The 27,335-nt window shown below is 38.2% G+C and overlaps 1 protein-coding gene across 3 annotated transcripts in view; it reads right to left on the bottom strand.

Moving 5' to 3' along the window:
• kcnab1a (potassium voltage-gated channel, shaker-related subfamily, beta member 1 a) overlaps positions 1-27,335 on the bottom strand; it is a 409,855-nt gene that overhangs the window by 57,721 nt on the left and 324,799 nt on the right. For all 3 annotated transcript variants that reach the window (XM_039757295.1, XM_039757283.1, XM_039757287.1), the window contains exons 7-8: positions 24,232-24,275; positions 12,618-12,704 (exon numbers count right to left, since the gene is read on the bottom strand). In XM_039757295.1, coding sequence (XP_039613229.1) covers positions 12,618-12,704; positions 24,232-24,275 — 131 coding nt within the window. The remainder of the gene's footprint in view (positions 1-12,617; positions 12,705-24,231; positions 24,276-27,335) is intronic.

Below are 27,335 nucleotides of genomic sequence, written 5' to 3' on the forward strand. Positions count from 1 at the left end.
AATATATATCAGGAAATTGTATAAAATTGGATTAAAGACCAAAGTATTTTCTTGACAATATAACAACATAAGATTAAAATTAAAAATTTCTTACCTAAAAGAATAATAAATCTAGCTTGCTAATGGCAAAAATAAAAAGAAAAGCAAGAATTCTATATAACTTTAAAAAAGGAATCTAAATTATGGGAGTTAAAATTTTAATAAGATAAATACTCCTAAGTGACATAGTACTGGTCTTATCTTTATCTCTGTGTAGAGTATGTAAAGTTTTTCAGTATTGACTGGATGGAAATACTCCTTACAAAATGAACTACAACTTAAAAAATATTTTACTGTCTTAATACTGGATAGATACCTAGCTAGAGAGAAGGGTTAACTGCATAAACAATTTTTAAAAGTACCAGTAAACCTAAGATAGTATTAGGACAGATAAGGCCTGCTTTCCTTTTATTTATTTACCAGTAATGGCGCACTACACAATAACGTGCACTGAATACACTTGACTTGAGCATTCCTAGTTTTCATCCTCTTTCTCTGTACGTTTATCATTCGTTTGCTCAGAGGTTGATGTGCTTGCTGCTTCCTGAGCAGCTCTTCTTTTCTCCACCCTTTTTTCGTCTGCATCTTTTTGCATTAAAACTGATTAAGTCAGTGTTTGTGTTGCAATTACTTAGTACGTTTCCTTTGATTTTTCACTTAAGCTGGCACTTAAGTCTTCAACCTACCTCAAGAATGATTTAAGGGGAAGTGATGGCGAAGGTGGTAGGGATGAGAATGGCCGCCCTGCTGTGAACTGCAGAGAGTTGATTCAACAATAAAATAAAATAAAAATAAAAAGAGGAATAACCTTGGAGGTCAATCAGTGGAATAGTAGACATCACGTACTATATGTGTACCAAATTTCAGGTCAATAGGTCAAGCGGTTTGCGAGCTACAGGTGATTTAAAATCCTGGACCGACAGACAGACAGCCAAGGTCGTGTATTATATTTAAAGATTTGTTTTCCTTTTTAAATTATATTTACAGACTACAAAAGGAATCCAAGTTAACCACAGAGGCAGACACTACATGTACTGCATGTGTGAGTTTATTTATTCCTAGTCTAAGTCACATAACAACAGGACATGCCCACTCATTACTCTTCCAGTTTGGAGTTAGGGATGTTGGGATTGTTTCCGCTGCATGGGTATCACGGCATGCAGACTCACTAATTTCAACTCCACTCTTGACAATCAGCACTGCCTTCTGTACTCAGAGAGGCAGATGAGCCATGAGACATTTACATAAGCAACGGAGATTAGGGAATAAAAGAAATAATCAAGAGCCCAGGGCTTATTTCACTTTCTGGATATTCCTGAGCTATAAATGAAAATAAACAGTATGGAATTAAAGAATTTGATTATATTTGGCTTATTTACATGTGAAAATGTTGTGTCTGCTGCTGATTGGGTATTCAGTGATAGTAGCTCTCCTTGCTATGGAAGCAGAGGAAATGATAACAAAATGAGGCAGCCTATGATTGATGTATTAGTACTTTAAAGTGAAAGTTTGTGTTTTGAGCTATCTGTCCATCCAATCAGTTCATAACAATCTAATTTATGAAAGTGAGAAACCATTTAATATCCTGGTATTGCTGGGGACAAGTGAGGAACCACCCCTGAGCGAATTGCCACTTCATCTCAGACTCATATTGGATCAATGTAGAGTTGCCAGTTTCACAGTAAAACTAGAACACCTATACAAAAATCCCTCAAAGATATGGGGAAATTTCACAAACGACACATAAGCTCTGGAGCCAGAACTCTGAAGTTGTTTGCATCAGTGCTAACCAATGTGGTCCTCCCTCAGAAAACATTTAATTCAAGGGAAAAAAAAGAATTTGAATCTAATCATAAATGACACAAAAATCTGAATGAAAAACTGATTCTCCATTTTGTGCACATCCACATATTTGTTAAAACGATAACTTCAATATTGTTATAAAACCCACAAAATCCATGTAAAGCATTTAGACATATGTTTTTTTCTTTTTTCACAATAGACTACATAATAAGAACAGCTAATGTTAATCAAAACAGAAAGATGTCCCACATGATTAGATTTTCCACCCACGCCAACTCAAGACGATGTCAGGCCATTAAAAGAAGATGCAGTGCTTGTTACACAATAGACATGTTGTAATGACATTTATTTATTTGAGACTTACACATCAGAAGTGAATTACATAATTGTTCATTTATTTTTTTACAATCACCGTACTGGCAGATAAACTGACACACACCAAATCAAACAGTGAGTGAATATGGCAGGATTGAACTCATAGCCTTGAGCTCACAGGTCAGCACTGCAACAGTTAGCCTTCCTCCATCCCTTTTTGTCGCACATTTAAGAAAGATTACCCCAAAACAGATCACAATAGTGCTACATTAAAGACTGGTTCCTGCCTTTGGCCAGTGCACTGGAAATGTAAGTTAAAATTGAATAATGGATGGATTTAAGAAAGGTATCTACTGTAATTAAGTTAATTATTTCAACAATAAGCAAACAAATTACATGGATAAATCCTATTGTGTCTTTATGCAGGTTTTTATTTTCAACACAATACTGTTAGCTGGCAGATAGCCTGAATACTCTCATACAGATTTTGTAGTGACCTAGATGGCTATGTGGTCTTTTTCCGTATTCATTTTAATTTGATTTAGTTTATTTTTGTTTAGTGCTCTTCACTGAGTGCAGGTGCAGATCACGGTGACAAGTAGATACAAATACAAACTTTATAATTGACTATTTACATAATAAATATAAATGAAGACAAAAAGTTATTCATTCAGAGAAAGGCAGTACTAGAGAGGTTTAATAAGATTGCCAACATATTTCCAGACTCATAATATTCATTTGACTTCTAATTAGTGACCAGCTAATGATTTATGTGAAACTGAATTCTTAGAAAAGCATAGAGATTGACTTCCCAAAAAAGTTTGTGAAACATATTCGCATCACTGACACAGGAAGAAAGGAGTTTAGTCTCTCTCTGGAAATGTTTCCCTGCTGTAATTTCACATTGCTGTGCTGGTTAATCAGTGTTTAAATAAAGATCTCACAAAAGAGAACATGTGCAACAATTTGTTGAGCCAGGAGACATGTACTGCAGTTGTTCTGATAGTACGGTACCCACTTTGCCAATCTTGCAAGTGCAATCTAAAATATGGACACAGAGCCGCCTCCTCAAAAGTCTTTGGATAAACCTCCATTCAAGGGCTTCAAATCCTTATGATTCATACAGACTTTGTATTTTTGAGATTGTTTTTCCATTGACACCATGACATTAAAATGGGGCTTTTGCCAAACACCCCCGATACTTTATTGGTGTGTTTCAGTTTTCTTTGGCCCTCCTGACTGTTACTCCCGGAGAAGATGCAGCAGGCTTCTTTGAAACCAGAACCATGAATGCTTCCTGTGTCACAGCAATGGTCATCAGAAGCACTTTCTGGTCATACAGAAACCAGGGCAGTCTTCCCCCAACAGCTCTCTCTTGCAGCACCCAAGGATACCTAAAGGGATGCTCTTCTACATTCCAATTTCCATGCAACCCTGTGGGAGTCCTAACTGGGACCAGCCTTTGAGGGACACTGCCACCTATTATGTGGGAGAATGAACTGCTTGCCCAGTCCTTCCACTAGCTTTTTACCCAAACTGGCATAAGGATCACTAACCATCCCAGTCAGGCTTGAGCTCCTTCCATGATATTCTTCCATTGCCTCTACTATAATATATATATATATATAGCAAAATACCCGCGCTTCGCAGCGGAGAAGTAGTGTGTTAAAGAAGTAATGAAAAGAAAAGGAAACATTTTGAAAATAACGTAACATGATTGTCAATGTAATTGTTTTGTCACTGTTGTGAGTGATGAGTGTTGCTGTCATATAAATATATATATATAAATATATATATATATTTACACACACACACATAAACATATATATATACATATCTATACATATACACATATATGTATACACAAACACATATATACATACATATATATATATCTACATATATACACATACATCTACATACACACATACATACATACACACACATATATATACACAAATACATATATATACATACACTCACACATATATAAACATATATATACATATACATACATATCTACATATATATATATATATATATACACATACACTCTTTGGGGTGCGAGCAACTGTTGCTGGGGGTGGCAGAATCCATCAAGGAAAAAAAATGAAAAACATTATTTGTACAAAATCTTAATTTATTTATCCGTTCCTAAATAATTAAATGGGCAGGCTATTTTGTATCAGTGCAATACGCTGTTTGTTAAAACGTATGACTCCCGCTTTTACGTGCAAGTCTGCTTGGATATTATGATCTATCGTATCTGTTCAAGTTCTATTTAAATTTTAAATAGAAGGAATTTTTATTTAGTCGACAGAAATATCTTTGGTAGGAATGTTAGTTAAATGTAGGCATCATTGCATAAATTTTTCTTCAAAATACAAATGTAAAGAGTAAATTCGACTTACATTCCAACCAAAGATATTTGTGTCAACTAAATCAGGGGTGTCAAACTCAATTGCACAGGGGGCCAACATCCAAAACATACTTTAGGTCGCGGGCCGAACAGGATAAACATTTATTGAACACACTAAAACTAAACTTTTAAAACTTTAAAACATTTATAACTTAACTTTTTTGAACAAAAATATGAATAAAAACAGACAAGAATATTATTCCCGGAATAAATCAACTCAAACCTTAAATAACTTATAATATTTTGCTCTCCATAAAAATATATCCAGTCTAAATTATACAAGTTAGAAATAAAGTAAACGTTAAAAGAACAAACATTTCTTTACTCTTATGTAATTTTATATAAAAAATAAACTTAAATTTTAAATATCCCAAAAGATTTTGCTCTCCATAAAAATATATCCTGTCAAAATTATACAAATTCAAATATGAACATGCTGCATAACAAATCCTGGAAATATAAATAAAATTTGTTCTTTTCAGCAATAACAAATCAAATCATTCAGTTGTCTTTGCTCATATGTCATTTTAGAGCTGGACGCCTGGCATCTTTTTTTGGCCACAGGTTCGTTTCTGTTTGGTGTGAGGTTCTGTGTTGTGGAGATTCTCAGGATGGACTGCAGGTGCTCATCAGTGAGGCGACTCCTGTGTGCTGTTTTGTTAGTCTTTATCAGTGAGAAGAGCTTCTCACACAGATATGTGGTACCAAACATACACAAGGTTCGAGCCGCATGTAGACAGAGCTGGAGCATTTGTGCGGGAATGGAGTGAATAAACTGTGCGGGCCCTGCAGTATCGTACTTTGCCTTCAGTGTGCCATTACACTGCAGCTCAATCACCTCCATCTGAATCTGCACAGGTGCAGTTTCCACATCAACAGCAAATGGGTTGCGAAACAACTCAAAATTCTTTTTTTGTTCTTCAAAGTCACCAAAGCGCCATGCTAACTCAGTGCGCAGTGCGCTCAGTTTATCAGCAAAGTGCGTATTTGGGAACACCGTTGGGCCGACTTGGTTCAACATTACTTGGCAACAGGGAAAGTGGGGCAAGTTGCACTGGTGCATTTGTGTCTCCCATAAAAGTAGCTTCACTTGAAATCACTTTGTGATTTTGTATGGGTAAAAATGTCTGCTGAAGTGCCAGATTCTTCTTTAACTCTTCTGCTTTCTGTATCTTGTGCATTGCATTCAGGTCTTTCAGGTTATCGTGATGTTTTGTCTCATAGTGCCGTCTTAGATTAAATTCTGTAATTACAGCCACATTAGCTCCACAAATGAGACACACGGGTTTACAGGCAATGTCAGTAAACATATACTCAGCCTCCCATCGTTTTTTAAAGGCTCTATTTTCAGAATCAACTTTTCTCTTTGGCATCGTGTGGGCTAGCTTCACAATAACTTGCAGCATCATAAGCTAGACTTGATTAACGCAGTAAGTGTTCGACAAGGCAGCTGAAGCGCTGCATTATGGGATCTGTAGTTTATTGTGTTACCAGCGCTTCATATCCCTGGGCCATTAATAACAATAATACAGTATATAAAATGATCTCGGGCGGATATAATTACGCCGGGCGGATGTGGCCCGTGGGCCTTGAGTTTGACACATATGGACTAAATAGAACTTGAAAAGATATATTTTTTCGAATGTGATCGCGCAATTCAGGCGACGCCTCTACCATTGCGCCACGGCGTGTGGTTTATCTATTTGAGCGTATGTAGATCGGGGTATATATATATACATACATATATATATGCATATATATATATACATATATATATATATATATATATATATACCAGCGCAGCGGAGAAGTAGTGTGTTAAAGAAGTTATGAAAAAGAAAAGGGAACATTTTAAAAATAATGTAACATGATTGCCAATATACAGTAATTGTTTTGTGAGTGTTATGAGTGTTGCTGTCATCAAGGATTTGATTATCATTATTTCTTTCAATCAGGTTCATATTTGAAGGATGTGTTCAAATTACATTCCGTGTTTGTCAATCGTTGTAAAGATGACAGGTTTCATTCATTGATTCGTTTCTTACTGCATCAATAAACAGCTCGTCTTCCTCTTTATCTGAGACGTGATACACTGCATGGACGGGTTTTTTTTTTACACTGTGTTCCTTTTTCCACCGTGTGCTTTGTTTCCGCAGTAGCTGCACTTATGAATATGCTTGTACAGTATGTATGACACGCTTCATATTTTTTTGCTGCCTTCTCAATTGTGTAATTCGGTTTTTGTTCAGCATTCTTTGGAACTGTTGCTTTTTGTCTGTGCACTGTGCGTCATTTCACGTGAGCCGCTCGGTGTACATGCATCGAAGGTTCCCAGCTGTGCTGGTGCCATCTTGTGTGATGTCCACGGCTTTATTTAATGTTAGCTAAGACCCGGCACTTAAAAGTTTCTCTCGCAGTTTCGCTGAGTTTGTGCCAAACACCACCCTGACCATCTCATCTTCCTCTGCATAAGCACAGTCCTTCACCAGTGAATATTTAGCGGCAGTGTTTCTATTGGATTGCCGCTGACGGACGGCCTTATATGGGCAGGCACTAAACAGTAACTCCGCTTCCCACCAGCATCGAGCAGAAGTCTATTATAGTATATGGACGAAAAAATAGGTTCCACTTATGACCATTACGCATAGAATTTCGAAATGAAACCTGCCCAACTTTTGTAAGTAAGTTGTAAGGAATAAGCCTGCCAAATTTCAGACTTCTACCTACACAGGAATTTGGAGAATTAGTGATGAGTAAATGAGTGAGTGAGTGTGTGTGTGAGTCAGTGAGGGCTTTGCCTTTTAATAGTATATATATATATATATATATATATATATATATATATATATATATATATATATATATATATATATATATATATATGTGTGTGTGTGTGTGTGTATGTGTACACACTATATGCAGTGTACACTGTGTACACTGTATGCAGTATCCATCCATCCATTATCCAACCCGCTATAGCCTAACACAGGGTCACTGGGGTCTGCTGGAGCCAATCCCAGCCAACACAGGGTGCAAGGCAGGAACAAATCCCCAGGTAGGGCGCACACACACACACCCAAACACCAAGCACACACTAGGGACAATTTAGAATCGCCAATGCACCTAACCTGCATGTCTTTGGACTGTGGGAGGAAACCGGAGCACCCGGAACCACCCCACGTAGACATGGGGAGAACATGCAAACCCGTGTCTCCTAACTACGAGGAAGCAGTGCTACCACTGCGCCACCGTGCTTCCCACTGTATACAGTATGTGTTTTGAAATGCAAGGATTAATAAAATGCATTGCATTTTTCATTCCAACAGATTGCACCTCACACATATTACCACATCTTTTGAGAATCCTATATCAAAAGGCAGTATTACTGACACATTAGACAAACTGACACAATAACTTGAACTTTACTTCCAGGCAACATAGCTGCTAGCAATTTCTCTTGGTGTTACATCAATATATTAACAAGGTATAACCTACCGAAGGAAAATTTAAAATAGAAAAAATAAAAAAATAATAAAATAGCACGAATCTCATTCTAGTCCATTAAACACTTTAGTAATCTACCTTTATTAATTTAAGCACCTTAGTGTTATGTTTACACCCAGAAAAATAAGCCCAAAACATTACATTTTAGGAAGAAAAATGTTATGTGTGAAAGTAACAATGTCCACTGCTGCATTGATGCAGATTTAGTATACGTCATTCATCTTATGTTTTGAAACAGTCAACAATGCAAAGTCCAAGGTTTCCATTAGGACATGTTTCTTTGCACACATTTCTTAAAATATTCTTCTATTGCTTGCATAGTAGAATGTAGAATGCAAGTGCCTGATCCGCATGATTGATATGCCCCTTGTGTTACTGTGGGCTACCGCAGTGCAAGGTTGAGTGAATTCTACATTTCTTCTTATGCTAACATTAACGGTTGATGATTTGTAAACAGTGCTTAGGAGGCTAATGTCTTTCTTGTCCTTCCGATGATCACAATCTTTTTATCTTTTAGGCCCACTATACTTTACATGACCTAATTCACAAGGCATATCCCAGCGGTTCAGTCGTACAGTACTCTATGCATCAACATCTAATGACCAATTCGTATTGTCATCACTATCACTTGATTCAACTAATGATTTTTGTTTCAGTCTTTTCTAAAACTTGCTTTACATTTTTTCGCTTACATGCCACTGTGGTTTTTGGTTGAAGGCCCATCCAACTGATGAATATTGATGAGTTAAAATAGACTGGCTAAATATAAAAATATTCATGGAGTTTTTTTGCAGAATGGTTTTATTCACTAGATGGCAGCAGAATATTGAACCGAGTGCTGTTCAGGCTTAACACAACGCATGCCAACAATATAGCTATTTCCGTGAGACAGTTGGGTGTAACCATATTTACACAGAAATCCAAACCCAAGGGATGTTTTGGGTTAATGTAAAGGAGGTTAGCAAAATCAGAGGAGGAATAAATCATGTAATAAATACCAAATTCCATTAACAGCTATAAGGAGGGCATACTGGCTTTCCAGGATCTGATTATGAGATTCTTGTGGTCATCCCATCCGCTACTACCTAATGTATGCCAGGTAGTGTGCTCCAAATAGATTAATACTGTACTTCCTCTATCAGTCTATTTTATATTAAACATGTCCTAGTTTTGAGTGCATATGCCATCTGTTGGAATGAAAATGGCAATGCATATTATTAGTACACATAACAAATGCCTTGAAATAGTTTGTCTAGAATGATGCCCTTGAGAGAGCAAATCTCAAGTGACATCATAAGTATTGCAGACTGAAGTTACAGCTCTTTTGAATTTGTTTCAGTTAGACGATGCTTCTCATTCCATGCTTAAATTTAAACTCTAGACCAATAGTCTATGATACTAGACTTTAAATTTAAGCATGGAATGAGAAGTGTCATCTAACTGAAACAAATTCAAGAAGAGTATACTGTAACTTCAGTCTGATTAGATATATACTGTATATAAAGCTGCATGGTCTTGATAGACTACCTCACTAACTGACTGACAAGATCACCTAAAGAAAGACAGTTTTCATGACTTAATACATCACATAGTCCCAAACCCCAAATCTTAAAATTTAACTTGATTGGAAAGAAATCAAATCAAACTACAATGATGTTTTGCATTTAACTGTCAGAAATGGCCATGTTACTTCCAGTCTATGCTCACACTGACAGCATGTCTGACTGCAAGTCAACAGAATCTTGGTTCAAGTGTGTTCTGTATTCTGTTCTGAATTTTAATCCTATTTATGTTTCATATTCAAAAATAGTACTGTAACTCCCCCGTCCATAGGCAGTGGAAATCATGTTCAGTCGTGGGCTAACCTGCACTCTATCATACACTGAGTCTGTTGCAATGTCTCCTACCACAGGACAGTAGATACTCAGTACTGTTTAAATCATTTAATAATGATTAAAAATCATTCAAAGTTGATTTAAATTTTTTCTATGAATCCCAACTCTGTATTGACTTAGGAACCTAAAAGCAGAATTGTCTCATCATGTTATGGACTTGATTTGATTTCTACTGACAAGAAACAGTAAAAATTACTAATTAGTTTTACTCTCTCAAGGAAGCTGTCTTCAATTATTCTATTTCTCCCTATTATATTTTCAACAAGAGTTGCTTAGCTATATTTCATAATCGGCAAGTTTTGAAAAGTGTCTAGCTGCACACCTGTTTGGCTCCACTTTTTTCTTTTTATTTCCTCACTATTTTTCTTATAGTGCATTCACATCCCGCTCCACAGGAAGTACATAATAATAAGAGTGTAGGTTGGTACTTGGTAACCACATGCAGGTGAATATTAAATGTTGTGAATTGGTTTTTCTTCACCAAGGACAGAATTCTGCGATCATCCAGCACAGCTGTCCTCCATGGTTGTCCAAAGCCCTCTGGTGTTGCTATGCTCACCAGTGGATTTCTTCTCTTTAAGAACGTACCAGATGTCCGATTTGACCACTCCTTGTGTATCTGGTGTATTTTTGTTTTGTTTTCTCTGCTTAATGATGGCCTGTTTTTACTTCCATGGTCAGCTCTTTGGACCTCATATTACAAGTTTACAGCGACAGCTTCCACATGCAAATACCACACCACTGAACTTCCAGACCTTTCACCGTCTTAATAGTAAGTGATATACTGTATATATTAATAGTAAGTATTAATGAGGGACCTACTCACAACCTGGCTATGGAACAGCTTCTTACTCAATTGTGTAAATAATTTTGAGCCCCTGAAAATGGAGGACCATGTATAAAAATGTCTGTCATTGCTAAATGGCTCATACTACATTTCTGTTAAACTGTTTGAATTAATGCTGAAAGCCTACACTTCAATCATGTAATTATTTTCATATCCATGAAAATTGATTCACTGTTGAAATACTTATGGAGCTAACTTCATATGTGTGTATGTAAATACACATTTATGTGAGCCACTTAGGCAGAATGCATGCTGTAAAATAACAGTATGAATCAGGTAAACTGGGAAAGAAAGAAAGAAAGAAAGAAAGAAAGAAAGAAAGAAAGAAAGGTTGAGCTAATAGGTTTCTAATTATGAAAAGTCTTCAGAGCTAGAAGTGTTAGAAACTGAACATTCTTTTGTGGACGTTACCGTAGTGATTCAGTGTCGCCATTTGTACCAAACAAGAGTCTTTCTGTTCTATAGAACTTTAGTGTGAAAGAGTGGCACTGCAGCCACACAATTCCAGCGTCATTCACCATAAATAAAAAAAAAAATCTGATTTTTTTTTTAACACATTAGCAAATAAAGCCCTTTGCTTATTACATTTGGAAATCCTCAAAGTAGGCAGCAATAAATGAGAAATAATTAACCTCATGCTCTTTCGTTTGCCTAGGGATTCCTAACTCAATTATCTAGCTGCACTAGATATCCCCACCTAATTCCATGTATGCATTTTTTTTCATATTTAGGTCATTTTTTTATCAAGGCTAATCACACAAAAGTATGGCATAGCATGTTTGCTGTACTTTTCATTTGGGATGAGTGACATAGAATTGGTTGCATAAGCTCATTTAAAAAAGTGTAGCTTCAGGGAATTCAAAGTCATAATCTACACATGGAGATCTCACTGAATGGACATTTTAGCTGCGTAGTTCTACCAGTTATTTCTTTTTCATTTGCATAAGAAATAAGTTTTTTGTGTCATGTGAAGTAAGCACAACGCGATTTGCCAATTTCCAGTGACGTGCAAGATGATTTCAATATCCCAGCCTTTTGCTAAGGTTTGTTTTTTTATCATCACAATATAATTGCACACATCAGTACAAGAGAATAAAAGAACTTAAATGTAAGGCAAGTTTGCTTTTAACAAGTTACGCAAGCAGAAATTGGATTGTCTTTTATTTTCTACATGCAAATACTTAAAGAGCAGAACAGAGCTGATTCAGGTAAGATTGTTAGCCTTTCAGAAGCGCCACATCTGATCTTAGGCCAAAGCTAACAAATCATTTGATGACAATACTTTAGAACAAGAGGATAGACTGCTTACACTAAAGTGATTTTGTCTTATTGACCCTTGGGGCACATCTCTATTCAGCATCTGTGAATAGGTGAAACTTAAACTACACAACAAAAAGTTGAACAAAACTATCTGTCCATAAGTTTTTCAATTAAGGCTTAGATTATGCTTTTGCTGTTAAAAAGTGATTCTTCTGTACCCATAAATTTTGTTGAACATATACTACAGGATTACATTCATAACACATTCATCACTTAATGAAGAATCCTTATAGCCAACTACTCTTACATTTTGCAAAAATACATTTTACCTACAAAACAGTCTTGACGTTGACTCCAAACTGAACCAACAGCATAGATAACAAAATGCTCTCCAAAACAAAATCTAATTTCCTTTATGAAATTTCAAAGTTCTTCCATAACATTGAATGAACCTACTGTTGACTGTGAGATCAGTACCTGAAAAACTAATAAAAATCAGACTAAAATATAGTTATAAAAGTCACCTGCAACTCACCTTCCATTGGGGTATTATTGTCTGGTCGGTTTGCAAAGACGACATCCACATACTCCAGTTGAAGTCTCTGAAGAGAGCCCTTTAGCCCTGTGAGTTATAAAAAAGCACAGCTGACAATGTGCACCTCTAAAAATACTTTAGTAGATAACTGATTAAAAAGAAAGCTTTAATGGGGTCTGTTCCAAAAGTAAAGTTGATTAGTCTCCATGACAGCAAGACCATTTGTAAAATGCAGGGATTGGTTAACCCTCAAACACTCATTTCAAACTTTCAAATAGCTGGATTACGAGAACACATATTTTGTATGTTTAGACACTTAGATAAAATGCAACAGTAGAGCCTATCTACTATATACATCATCACAAATAAGCCTTGTGAGACAGAAAGTGTTGCCAGTAAATGAAATGAAATGGCTAAAAGGTAAAAATAAAGAGTACATGCAGGTGTTACAAAGGCAAAAAGAAAGTAGAACTCCTGATCATTCTGACTCAGTTGCTTTCGAGGCTGGTGCAAGTTAATTTTAAATCGCTGGTTCCTGTTAGGGACGGGACTTACTCACAGGAGACCAGAAGTGAAGTCACTTGACATCCCTTTGAATTGTAGAACGAAAAGATGTTGCATCAGCAAACGCACTCCCTTCATCCAAGCGATGGTACTGCTTACCTGTCTGGAGCCCTGAGTATGTGTCTCTTTCACACATGCACAACACTATCTATCTATCTATCTATCTATCTATCTATCTATCTATCTATCTATCTATCTATCTATCTATCTATCTATCTATCTATCTATCTATCTATCTATCTATCTATCTATCTATCTATCTTACCTGTCTGGAGCCCTGAGTATGTGTCTCTTTCACACATGCACAACACTATCTATCTACAGTATCTATCTATCTATCTATCTATCTATCTATCTATCTATCTATCTATCTATCTATCTATCTATCTATCTATCACCTGTCCGGAGCCCTGAGTATGTCTCTCTTCCACGCATGCACAACAATATCGATCTATCTATGAATATACAACAAATATATACTATGCATATACATGAAGGTGAGGCCTAGTGATGCAGCTAGTCATACTAAAATGTTATGACATATAAACCCCATTTACATATTCTCCTTGTAGTCATGTTTGCCTAGGACTGGTAAAGAGCAAGCAAACTCAAATGAGATGCTGCTGCTCCAGTCAGTATTATATTAATAAAACTGAAAAGGATTCCCCACACTCCGAACAGAGTGCTGTATATTACTAATCTGTGAACTGAGATCTGACAAATGAGCTCTTTAATAATAAGAGGCACAATTGAAACAAATTTAAGTGCTATGAAGGGCATAATTAAAGGTTTTCAACATGCCTGGAGTAAAAACAAATTCTGTGGTGGTCCTGTCTTCTTGTATGTAGAGCTTAAAGGGAGTAAATATAAGGGAAGCAGGAAATGGTTATTGCAAAGGCCAGTAGAATTAAAATGTCTCTGTTTCTCCTACAATCCAGAGCTTGTCTACCCAGAAGAAGATCAGTAACTCCAACCAGAGTCTTCCCACAGCTCTACCTACCTGTTCTTATAATAGAACTTGCAAGACGTTTCGGATTGTCTTTGTTACTAGACTAAAGCAGCTAAAATGTCCTTTCTAATTGCTTATAAGCTCACTTACTGCACAATCAGTTTATTTTCTAGCATAAACAGGGCTTGTTCCCGCCTGGGGTCCACATCATTTTCATTTTTCTTGCACGTTTTACTATATATGTAAACAGGACTATGCAAACGTCTTGGGCCAATTTGTGAAAACATTTTTGGGAAACTAAAGGCATTCTTGTTACATTCTATTTTATCAGTGCTTTTTTTTGTATTTATTCTAATGTTAGTTAATGTGCTTTCAAAGAAATAAACACTTAATTGTGCAGAGAATTAGCTATAAAAATATGATTTTCAGTTAGCCTCAAACCTTTGCACAGTACCCTTCCTCTACATACATAATGCACAAAAAATGAAAGATTTTTAAAACTATTTTCTACATTGTAGAATATAGTAAAGATATCAAAAACTATGAAATAACACATGGAAATTACACAATGACCGTAAATTTGTTAGACAAAGCAAGCTATCTTTAATTTTAGATTCTTTAATTAAAGAAAATACCCCTGGGGACAAATAACGTTTGTTCTTTCTGTAAAGTAACCATTGCTTGCCTCGGTGATGGCTTTGCACACTCTTTCAACCACCTTCACAAGGTACCACCTGGGATGCTTTTCCAAAAGTTTCGAAAGAGCTGCCAATTATGATCAGTATTTGTTGCTTACTTCCCTTTCCTACTCCAGACTAGCTCATCCCACACCATCTCTGTTAGGCTTAGACTCTATCATTCTCCTTCTTTGCCAATAGTTCCTAATTAGCCTGGAGATGTATTTTTTGGGTCATTATCTTTTTGAAAAACAAATGATGGCCCAATTAAACACAAGCCATGGTAGTTAAATGTGCCTTCACTTGTAAAAAATTGACGACCGTATCATCTGCAAAGCACCTGGTCACCTCCAACCCCAAGCTTGATGGCAGCAACTATACACATAGGCACCATCTTTTCACAATCTCTGCATCTCAAAAAGAAAAGGCAGTTGGAGTGAAAAAGCTCAAATTTCCACTCATCAGATTAAAGAAAACATTTCTAAATGTCCGCTCTCTTGTGTTTCTAGACCCTAGCCTCTTTTTCTTGTTTGTCTCCTTCAGTAGTAGTTTATTTGCAGAAATTCTACCATGATGCCCTGATTCATGCAATCTTCTCTGAACGGTTGATGTTGAGATGAGTCTGCTGCTTGAACACCATGAAGCGTTTATCTCAACTCTAATCTGAAATACAGTTAATTGGTAACTTTTAGGTCTGGCAATTCTAATAAGCCTGTCTCTCATATGCTGATTATGTTTGTGCCTGCACTTGAATAAACTTACCAAGTTCTTGAAATTTTTTGTATTAGCAGATCTTCATTTCATGAAACAATTAATAACTTTTATTCCTCTTTAATTTGTTCTTGACATAGAATGGACTAGTGCAACTAGATATAATGGCCTCTCACCAAATAGGGCTATTTATGCACATGCTGCCATTAACAACACAACTACAGAAAGTGACTAAAATACATTTCAAACAATGTATTTGCAAATAATAAATGCTAATTATACAACTAATAATAAACTGTTTATTTAATAAATTATGTGAATTATAAGTAAGAAAGTAGCAAGTACATCCCAGATATATAGTACATAGAGAGATACTTGCAGATACCCTTTAAATCAATATTTAATTACAAAAAAACCTCATAATATACAGTATTTTACATTATTTTCCAAAAGATAAAGATAAGACTTAGTAAACACAGAGAGATATCAAGTATTTTTAGAGAAGAAGAATGATTTGTGTGAGACATGGACATAGGGTGCATCCTAAGAGCAACAACAAGAATCACGTTCTGATTCCTTTTCAGAAATGTCCAGAACTCCACAAAAGACCGTACCACACAAGAACATCTTCAGAGTGGACTGTAAATTCACCAGGAGTGTTACAGTCTCCAGGAAGGCTAGAAGAGCTCCTGATCACATGGTCTGAGCATCAGGAACCAGGAGAGACAACCAGCAGCTCACTTTCAGCTAAATGACATGAAGGAAGTCTGCACTACTGCAGCCATGTGTTGTTTAAATAATAAAGGAATCCTATTCCAGTTAAGAAGGTTATAAGAAAGGAGGGAGTATGTGTTGGTGTGTTCACACCTACACTTCTACTTAAACAACTTCTAGTTACTGGGTATATTAAACTTGCCAACAGCAGTTTTATTGATCTTGTTCGGGGATAATGTCAATTTACACTGACAATCGCTGCACGTTACATTTAGCCACTGCATGCAGAACATTACATTTGTGGTCGCCCCTTTTGTGACAGCCAATAACTTGCTACTTGACAGAGTTCAGCCACAATCTCAACACTTTTTCTACTTTTTTACATTTTATCATGGTACATAAAACATCAGACAGACAAGCAGCATCTTTTCAATTTGTGAGGTAGAAAACACCCCCTTTCCTTATTCCTTGTTGCTGCATTATAGGAATTGTATTTCCAGATAAGTATTTGTTGGTTGTCAGCTGTCATGCACACAAAGATTGTGCGCACGCCTAAAGACAAAATTGATTATTAGAGTTTCCCTTTTGGTGAATTGAGCACAATCATCACAGCTTGGTCATCTCCTTTAGTGAATGGAATGCAATCATGAGAACAAGGGCTCCCCCATGGTGAATCAAACATGATTGGCAAAGTGCTTAATAGATCGAGCAAGATCATGGAGGGGGTGATCATGTGTGATCATCCCACTTCGAGATCCTCCATGATCTGCTAATGCCAATGATCCAAAAGTGGATTACGACCCACTTTTACATCTAAGGTGACATGGGATTTAGACTGTAGCATGTACAATAAATCTCCTCTCTTGTATAGGGATGGATAAAAGACAGTACATGAAATATATTTGTTGTATCTTCTTATAATGTCCACTTTGGTCACTATATGTACAGTATATATAATATACATATATACATAATATATATGCAATATACGTACACTATATACAGCATACATGAACTATTATAATTTAGTTATACATACATATTGTGGCGGATGGAGCGCTAGACGGCAGCCCTCCTGGGTTGCAGTAGTGCCTAGGACTCCCGCAGGGCTTTACAGGAATTGGAATTTGGTGCAACCCTGTTGGGATCCATGGGCGCTGCCAAGAGGTGCTGTAGCTGCTGCTGAGCCCTACAGAGCGTCTCTTCTGCCACACCCAGAAATGCTGCCGGAAATAGACCAGAAAGCACCCGGAGCACTTCCGGGTGCATTATAAAAGGAGCCAGCAGCCATCACTCCAGGAGCCAGAGTCGGGAGGAGGGAGATGAAGCTTGCCGGGAGGAGTGGAGGAGAAAAGAGAAAGAGAAGGAAAAAGGATTTGTTTATTGTGTGCTTGTGCTATTTGGACTGTGTTGTGCTTATTAGAAACAGGGAAGGCATTTCCCACAAGGAAGAAGAAAATAAAAACACATGTGTGCCTTGACCTCGTACCTCTTGCATCTGTCTGTGTCAGGGTTGGCTTTCACAACATATAAATATAGATATATCCATTTAGGATAACAAGATGTGAGACTCTATCTTGGCAGCTTCAGGTGGAAGTCATGACCAGCACGGAAGTGGGAGTCAGACCATGAAAGAGTGCAACACCTAACCTAACTGTCATATGTTTAGGACGTGTGTGGCCCATTCTACCACAGGACACATCCACAAAAACACCTACACAAACTCATGTGGGGACTGGTTTTTTTTCAGATGTGAGAGGAGAACTTAATTACCTAGCCCACACACTAAAAAAAAATCGTTAGACTCTACACAAATAAAATTTTGACTTTTTAATACTTTTGATATTTGATATTTTTTAGAAGTTCATAATCATCTTTATTTATTTTTTCCTTGGGAACATGAATTTGTACTGAAAAAACAGGCCTGGATAACTATAATTTTTATATTAGCTATGTTCGAAAACTTTTAAACACTCTCAATACTTTTGTAATGCAAATGCACTTCGTACTGCAGAAGACTAACAAACCAGGGCATCAACACCCATAAAATAGAAGGGCAACTTAGATAGGAATCTGCCATGCTTCCCTTAGAGTCCTAGAGGGCAGGTGACCCAACATTTACTAGGGTTATCTTCCCCTCTGGTCCAATAAAGAAAGTACATTTGGGGAGAGAGCAGGACAGAGCGCATTGGACTATGCTTTTAGCATGGGCGGCTTCGAGGCTGTCAGAGAGGTGAATGAAAGCCTCAAGGGAGCAGAGATACTAGGAGCCGCTATGCAAAGCTCTAGGGTGCTACTATTTCCAGAATCGACTATGGGACATGTCTTAAAGACATTATTACTGCGGCTTGACTGAGTGTGGAGTGGGAATAGAGAATGAAGAGAGATAATAAAGGACTGCACAAGGGTGCGAATAAGTGGATTGATATTCTGTGGATCAATAAGGGTTCAAAAACCTGTACAGCACAGAACCCAGTATCCTTTGTGTTGCCCTTTTTTTAGCTCTTCTCTATATTTTTTTATGCAGTTTTTTTCTAGATATTTGGGTGAGGGATGCTGTGAGAGTCTGTTGATATATATAAATCTCAGTAAATTTGTTGTACTAAACAGTTCAATGATGTCAGTGGTCCAGTACTGTAACCTCCAAAAGTATAGGAGCCTTCCTTTAGCTTAGTAGGTTAAGATGTCCACTACTCTGTCCCACTGCTCTACCGATTTCTCTGAATTTGATGAATTTCAAGTGCAGAAGAGGCAGGCCAGGATTAAAATGTAAAAGGCCCAGAACAAATGTATTACTGTACATATATGCACAGACTTTGACTGAAATATTGTATAACAAGTAATACTTTGAAGAATAAGAGGACATATTGTGTGGGCTATGGAGCAAAATACATGTAGGAACACCAAGCTTTGGCAGAATGAAATGTTCCATTGGGATTCCACAGAATGCTCTTATTTTCCTTAAGGGTCAAGCTTCCGCATCAGAGAGAGCTGGAGGACAATAACTGTTTAAAAGCACACAGAAGTGATACTATTGTAATGAGGAGAGAGGTCAGACCCCTGCTTTAGATACATTGGAAATCAAATCCCCTCTAGTAAAGTGTTACATTTATTTAGCCTGATCACCCTCAGACAATGCTGCAGCTAAAACAAAACTTCTTCTTGAGATTGCAATTTGAGTAAAGATTTGTGTTGTTTACTGCAATTTATGAGTGATGCCATTTTAATCATACATTTTATAATGCAGAAAGTCAGTCAGTCAGTCATTATCCAACCCGCTATATCCTAACACAGGGTCACGGGGATCTGCTGGAGCCAATCCCAGCCAACACAGGGCGCAAGGCAGGAAACAAACCCCGGGCAGGGCACCAACCCACCACAGGGCACAAACACACACTAGGGACAATTTAGAATCGCCAATCCACCTAACCTGCATGTTTTTGGATTGTGGGAAGAAACTGGAGTACCCGGAGGAAACCCACGCAGACAGGGGGAGAACATGCAAACTCCACGCAGAGAGGACCCGGGAATAATGCAGAAAGTGAACTATGAAATAAAACAATTAAATGAAATTACATCAATATTCCATAAACAAAAAATGTATATTAAACAGTCTTGCCTAGTCTGCAGTTCGCACTCACCATGAGAGGCACAATAATAATAAGATTAATTAGGATAGAATGATAACTTTGTTTTGAGCATGTTTAAAAGGACAGTGGTTGGAGAAAATAAAAAGCTTTGTGAGAATTCTTGTGAACAAAAGAAAAGTATAAAATAAACAGTGAAAATTGATACAAGTGAGTTTGCTGTTAGGGACCCCTACAGAGACACACACGGAGCAGTCCCACCCATAGATGCTGGAGTGCGCTCCTTAGTGATGGCTTTCCTGCAATAAAAGCTGAGACCCAAAATGGCAATGCAGCACATTGCCCAGTAAAGCATAGTTAACAGCATGAGCCAACGGTGGGGTGTAGACCCAGACAAGCGATCAATATAGAAACTAGGGTAAGCCAGACATACTTGATTTAAAATCTGCAATCCTAAAGCAAGTACCAAAAGACAGGCTGCAGGCTGCAAATGATGAGGGAAGAAGGCAAGAGCAACAACATCCAGTAAAGCAAAATATTAGAGCAGAATCCAAAGAAAAGGGAAAGCCTAATACATAGATATTTTGTCAGAAACAGGTAAAATATCAAACTAGACTATAAGACAAAAATCAAAATGGTGAAAAAAGCAGAATTTCCAAAAATCAACAAAATACATGAAGGGGCTTTGATAAAGAGTCTTTTGCAGAGTGCAATGAGAAGGAAAAGCCAAACTCCTTCTTGTAGTTACTTGGGCCATCCCATCATGTGACATTCTGCCTGATTAATGATACCAATAGGGTATGATTAGCAAAGGACAAAACTCCACCACTGACAGTTTTGAAGATTGTTGGTAAATTATATATATATATTTTCATAGCATCCGTAGTCTGAGTGTCGATCTGATTGGATGGGTGGTTACCTACCAGGTAATGCTTGTGGTTGGTCTGCCAGTCAGCAAACATCCACCACAGGCCTGCTCACTTGCGAGAAGCAGATCATAGAATGTTACCCAGGTCTCCTAATTGCGAGGCAGCAGCACAACCACTATGCCACCATGCCGCCCTATATATATATTGTGGTCCCTGGCCGGGGCTGGAGCCCGGCCGGGACGCCCAGGAGGACGAGAGGAGGGCTTGAGCCTCCTCCAGACCGCAAGGGGGCGTCCGTCGTGGTTATGTTGGGGGCCTCGGGTAAAGGGCTTGGAAGCCCAGCCCTGTAGGGACCTGTGGCCATCACCAGGCGGCGCCCCGTTGCCTGAATATCCCGGGAGCCCAGCACTTCCGCCACACCAGGAAGTGCTGGGGGGAAGACAACAGGGGACACCCGGATGGCTTCTGGGTGCACAGCCGGCACTTCCGCCACACTGGGGCGTGTCTGCGGAGGAGTGCCGGGAAGCAGCTGGAGCCCATCCGGGTTCCTATGTAAGGGGCCGCCTCCCTCCAGTCATTGGCGGAAGTCGGGTGGAAGAGGACGGAGCTGGAGAAAGGACTGGAGGCTGCCAGGAGAGAGAGGCATGAAGGACTGTGTGGCCTGGACATTGGGGGATCGGTGCTGGAGGCACTGGGCTTTGTGCGCTGTAAATATTATTAGAAATAAACGTGTTTTGGGTGAAATATGATGTCCGGGCCAGCGTCCACAATATATATATATATATATATATATATATATATATATATATATATATATATATATATATATATATATATATATATATATATATATATATATAGGGATGCCAGGGGCCATGACCCGGCCGGGACGCCATAAGGGACCGGATGTGGGTCTGCGCCCACCCTGGATCACGTGGGGGTCGCCTTCCTGGTTGCTTTGGGGGCCACGGGTACAGGGCATGGAAGCTCCACCCTGTAGGGGCTCGTGGTCACCGCCAGGAGGCACCCCAATGCCTTGGGACCTGTTACCCCAGCACTTCCGCCACACCAGGAAGTGCTGGGGAAGAATTAGGACGGCGCCGGAGAGCTGCCGGGTGGACAGCCGGCACTTCCGCCACGCTGGGGCGTGGCTAGAGGAGGAATGCCGGGAACACCTGGGGCTCATCCAGGTCCTGTATAAAAGGGGCCGTCTCCCTTCATTCAAGGCTGGAGTCGGGAGGAGGAAGGACGAAGCTCAGGAGAGCTGTGGAGGCGGCCCAAAGAAAGGCATTGTGGCCAGGACTGTGACTTTGGGGTTTGTGTGCACTATATTGGACTGGGTCTGAGTGACCAATTGTTGTAAATACTTGTAAATAAACGTGTTTGTGGGTGACATGAACGTGTCTGCCTGTCTGTGTCCGGTCAACTTCCACAATATATATATATATATATATATATATATATATATATATATATATATATATATATATATATATATATATATAAGGTGGTCCAGAGCTAATTATGCAGATCCAGATCATCTGGATGACTTTGATTTATGCGGGGACGATTCCAGTTTGGCGTGAAGATGATTCTACATGTCGTCAGTTTGCACACTTCTCAATGGTCTGGGATTTTTCAGGTGATTTTCTTTGTAATTAACTTAATAAGTTATAGCGTAATGAAAATTGCATAATTGGATCTGGACCACCATATATATACATTCATAAATGGCATTGTAATAAAAATGTTGAAACCAGCTTTATTTTTTCTTGTTTTTCTTTAGTCATTGGCAACACTAGTGTCAACAATAAAGATGCAGCCTGTTTAGTTTTTTCATTGGGATTTCAAGGATTGATTCTATAAGTACTTCACTTTCCTTTGGGAGTACACTAACCTCATTATTCTGACAGCTTATCTTAGTAGCCACCATCCAATAAATAATGTGGTGGGGGAAAAAAGCAAACTGAAATTTACAAATGCCTTAGTAGCCTATTTCCGATAAAGCAGATGTTCCAGGGGCATCTTCAAGGCATTCTTAAGAATCTAATATGGAAAGGTTTCATCACAGCTTTATGCTAAAATGAAAAAAGAAATATAACAGCAACATATCCATACCTTAATATTAAAATGAAGAAGAAACAGAAGTATAGCCTTCATGTTATGAAGTTGGGTGTCATAGTAGACTTTAAGTTACCTCACACATTCAAGGATGTCATTTTCACTTTTTGCTTGTATGGATTCAGCACCATTTCCTTTTCATAATAAATGCTTTCTCTGTTTTCTGTAATTGGTCTGCACTTCAGAACAGGGACTCCACCTGAAGCTAAGCATGTTTGGGCCTGGCCAGTACTCAGATGGGAGACTAACCAGGAAAAGCTTGGGTTGCTGCTGGAAGAGGGGTTGGTAAGGCCAGAAGGGGGGTGCTGAATGTGGATCCCAATGCAGTGACAGGTACACTCTTTTGTAAAAATGGTGCTATCCTTTGGATGAGATGTAAAACTGAAGTCCTGATTCTCTTTTGTCAGAAATAATACCTGCCATATTTTGTAAAGAGAGGTTGTATTCCGATGTCCTCTCCAAATTGTTCGCCACAGCCTGGTCATTCTGGCCTCTCTAGTTATCCCCTCTCTCCAACTGGTGAATTACCTCTCACACCTTCACCACCTAACAGGTAATGTGTGGTGAGCGTTTTGGCGCAAAATGGCTGCCATCACATCATCCAGGTGAATGCTTCACATTAGTTATGGCTGAAGAGGCTCCCCACTTGCTACACAAAGCGCTTTGAGTAATGAGAAAAACACTCATAAATGTAAAGAATTATTATTATTATTATTAATCCCAATAATAATAATAATAACAAAATTGAGGTTCAATAATCAGATGGTAATTACTTCGTTACACCAAAAGCCTCAGGAAGCCAAGTGGACCCTATCAGCTACTTGGTGGGTTTAGTAATCAAGAGTGCCCTTGGTGAAATGAAGTAATGATCATCTAATTTTTGAACACCCTTTTTCATTTCAATAAGCCATTGGCAAACTTGGAAATTAACCTTGAATGGGACGTCAGTCCATCACAAGGCACAGGGTTCCACTCACAAGGTTTAGTTCAGAGATGTCCATTTTCTTATTGTTTGTGATTGGCAGGGCACAAACAAAAAAAATAATTTGATTAAGAGAACAGCATGGTGAATCCATCCAGACAGTAACAAAGTCAGAAAGTGAAATGAGATCCTGGAATGTTTCTACTATTCCACTCGGCTACCTTAAAGAGAAGCTACATCATAAAAGTAGGCCTAAAATCAATTATAAATCCTTTGCTGCCTATGTTGTGTGAAATTGTGCATGCAACATTTTGAGAAGAGCACTAAGAGTTACTATTACTATTTTAAAATGTATTCTTTGTTTTAAGATTCTTCAAGTCAATTGTTAATTACAGGATGCCTTAACAATGACATACATTCATAAATATACACAAACAGTGATTATATGGATCATTAAATGTGTTTTTTTTAATAATTCTTAACATCAACTGTAGCCTTACCTTCAATGATGTGTTTTCTGGAAAGGCCTCTCTCTGTTTCTGCTCTGAATATAGAAACACAAACACAACATATTATATAACAGCCACACACATGTCCACTTGATTATGTACTTCCCATTGCATACACAAGATTTACAAATAATTAAAGTAATAATTAAAGTATTCCTTTTATTCAAATCTGTGTGCATTCTATGACAAGTTATAATCAACAGCACACCTATGCTTTAGCATATTATTATTTAGATTTAAACTCTTAACTGCCCGGCTGTCACAAATAAACATAACAGATCTGTAGCACCTAAGGCGTGTAGCTTCCTCAGTAAAATTTGATTTCTCCATTTGCAGTATGCATCCAGACGTCTTTATTCACTTGAAATTGTCTTACTATGTTAAAGCATCATGCAGTTTCACATGAGTATGAAGCATTACATTTAATAATCAGTTGTGAGTAAAGTCATTTATTTATCAATCATAAACTGATTTATGCTGCATGAGGTGCAAATGAGCTGCAATCTAAGTGTTTGGGCTTAAGGCAACAATAATAGCAGGCTATTTTTCAGAGATTAATTAGTAGCAGTCATTCAGAACAGTCACTGCAGAAGGCAGTGATTTTCAGGTACAGGTTATCCTGCATTAACCCTGGTTTCATATAAATGCTTCAATCCGATTATGACCAGCCAGTTGTAATGACTGGATTGATCAGCAGTACTGGGTGTAATCAGCTGTCAGAGTACTGAAGTAATCACTAACTTCAGAGTGAAGGCAGCTACAGTACGACTGATCGATCAGAAATGCCCTCGGCACAAGCTGACTCCTTCTTCCCATTGCCTCCTCACTCCTCTTCTGCCTGTAGGCATCAGTATCTTAATTGACTGGCTGATCAATTCATTGATTGAGGGACACACTGATGCATACTGTACTCTATCCATTGCTTGAGATTTGTCAGGAGCCAGTGGCACATTTTGCTTCTGAGTTGTTAGAATTCAGAGGTAGATAGTAAGCATTAAATAAATAGTGCAATAAAAACAAAACATATCCACCACTCACCTAAAGTAGACCCCTATACATTACTAAATTTTACTTCACTTAAGGTTCTACACAATTTAAATTTGTCAATTGTGTTTGTGGAAGGTTTAATCCACACCTCTAACTGTATGAGTGACCCTGAGCAAGTCACTTCACCAACATCTGCTTCCAACATACAAATACAGGGACCAGTAAAATGTTGTACTGCACATAGATAGATAGATAGATAGATAGATAGATAGATAGATAGATAGATAGATAGATAGATAGATAGATAGATAGATAGATAGATAGATAGATAGATAGATACTTTATTAATCCCATGGGAAAATTCACATAATCCAGCAGCAGTATACTAATACAAAAAGCAATATTAAATTAAATAGTAATAAATGCAGACAACTTTGGTATTTCCACGGGGCTAATGCACGGTGCTGTGTGGCTGATCCTATACAGGTAAATATACCTTGAAGCCATGTGCCCTTACCCCTCAGCCAGGCACACAGACAGAGTATGGATAAAGGCTCTCCAACTGGCAGTGGAAGGATGCCAGCAGGATTTTGCAGACACTTACGGGAAGCAGGACAAATTATGGTCTCCAAACAGACATCTTTGGGTGTCTTATACCAAAAATAAAAATTAAAACAGCTGGGTTGTGCTACATTAGATAGATGAGTTAGGTGAGTCAAGTGTTGGAGGGAAGATTCAGTGCTTGAGCTGAAAAGGGAGTTTAGTGTAGGATAGTTGGGAAATTGTTCCCATGAGGTAGACAGCCATTCTTGTTTGTAGTGTAAGGACCTTAGAGGAAAGGAAAAAAAAGGTTTTTGATGCTTTTTATCCTCTTTCATAGCTGAATATCGACAAGAGCATCTAATATTTTTTTCAAAGAGAGAACAGCTTCAGGTCCCAGTCATCTGTTCACTGTGAATTTCATTAAACGTGACAGTTTTTTTTTTTTGGGGGTGGGGGGGGGAATGCTCACTCTGCCTGGCACATTTAAAATTGCTTCTGTGCTCAAGTGCCTGTAGCTCATGGCAGTTAACACATGGCAGGTATTAAAAGGCACAGCAAGACTTCACAGCCTTTGTGACAGTGCATACATAACACACACACACAACACATACACACATAACTGCTGTGACAATTAATACTATATCATCATAGGGCAAAAGAGCTTTAGGCCTGGTACAGAGAAGAGGTCTTATCATTAAAAGCCTTTAATAGGGGAACCCACACTGATGACTGGAGAGCCAATCTAAGGATCGTTTGGACTACAGAAAAGCTGCCAGGGGTCAGTATGGTAAGAGCTTTAAATGGTCCCAAGAAAATAATTATTTAAAGTGTGCGGAAGTGATAGAAAGGTTGTGAGGAGGGTAGCTGAATATCCCCAAACTGTTAGATGTCACTACAGTGAACAAATGGGAGCCTAGAAGTTCCCATTGGTATCCAGCCCTTTTATTACAAAGGAGTGTTTCAGGAATGTAGGGATACATAAACCTAACAGGGAATGCTCTTGGGAATTGTCCAAAAACTTTCAACGAATGGCATGGCCTTAGTCCCAAAAGTGATTCTAAGGATTACTCCGAGAAGCTTCATATAGGAGGTGTTTAAACGCCATTTTCTGCATATGATTTATTATACTTACAAGCAAGGTGATTTGGAATATATGTTTTGATTGACAGTTAGGTAATTTATTATTATTACTAGCTGAAATACCCAGTGTTGCCCGGGAGGAAAATAAAGTGTTTTTATTTTATTGTTTGAGAAAAATACAATAAAAAAAAAACACAACTTTAAAAATAAAAGTAAATCAGTATACTCAGTAATCTGCTTGTCTTGCGGTCTCGTATGTATATTATTATCCAGTTGACGCTCGGAACCGGCCAACTCTATTTAATTTCAAAAGCAACGGGGCGCAAGAGGTGGTGCTCAAACATAAAGAATGCTTGCAGTCATTTCTAGTTCACCCTCTGGTGGTCATTCCGAGTGTCAACTGGATGATAATATGTATACATGATCACCCCCTGGGCGGCACGGTGGCACAGTGGTAGCGCTGCTGCCTCGCAGTTAGGAGACCT

Source organism: Polypterus senegalus, chromosome 1 (assembly GCF_016835505.1).
Source record: "Polypterus senegalus isolate Bchr_013 chromosome 1, ASM1683550v1, whole genome shotgun sequence".
Lineage (NCBI taxonomy): Eukaryota > Metazoa > Chordata > Cladistia > Polypteriformes > Polypteridae > Polypterus > Polypterus senegalus.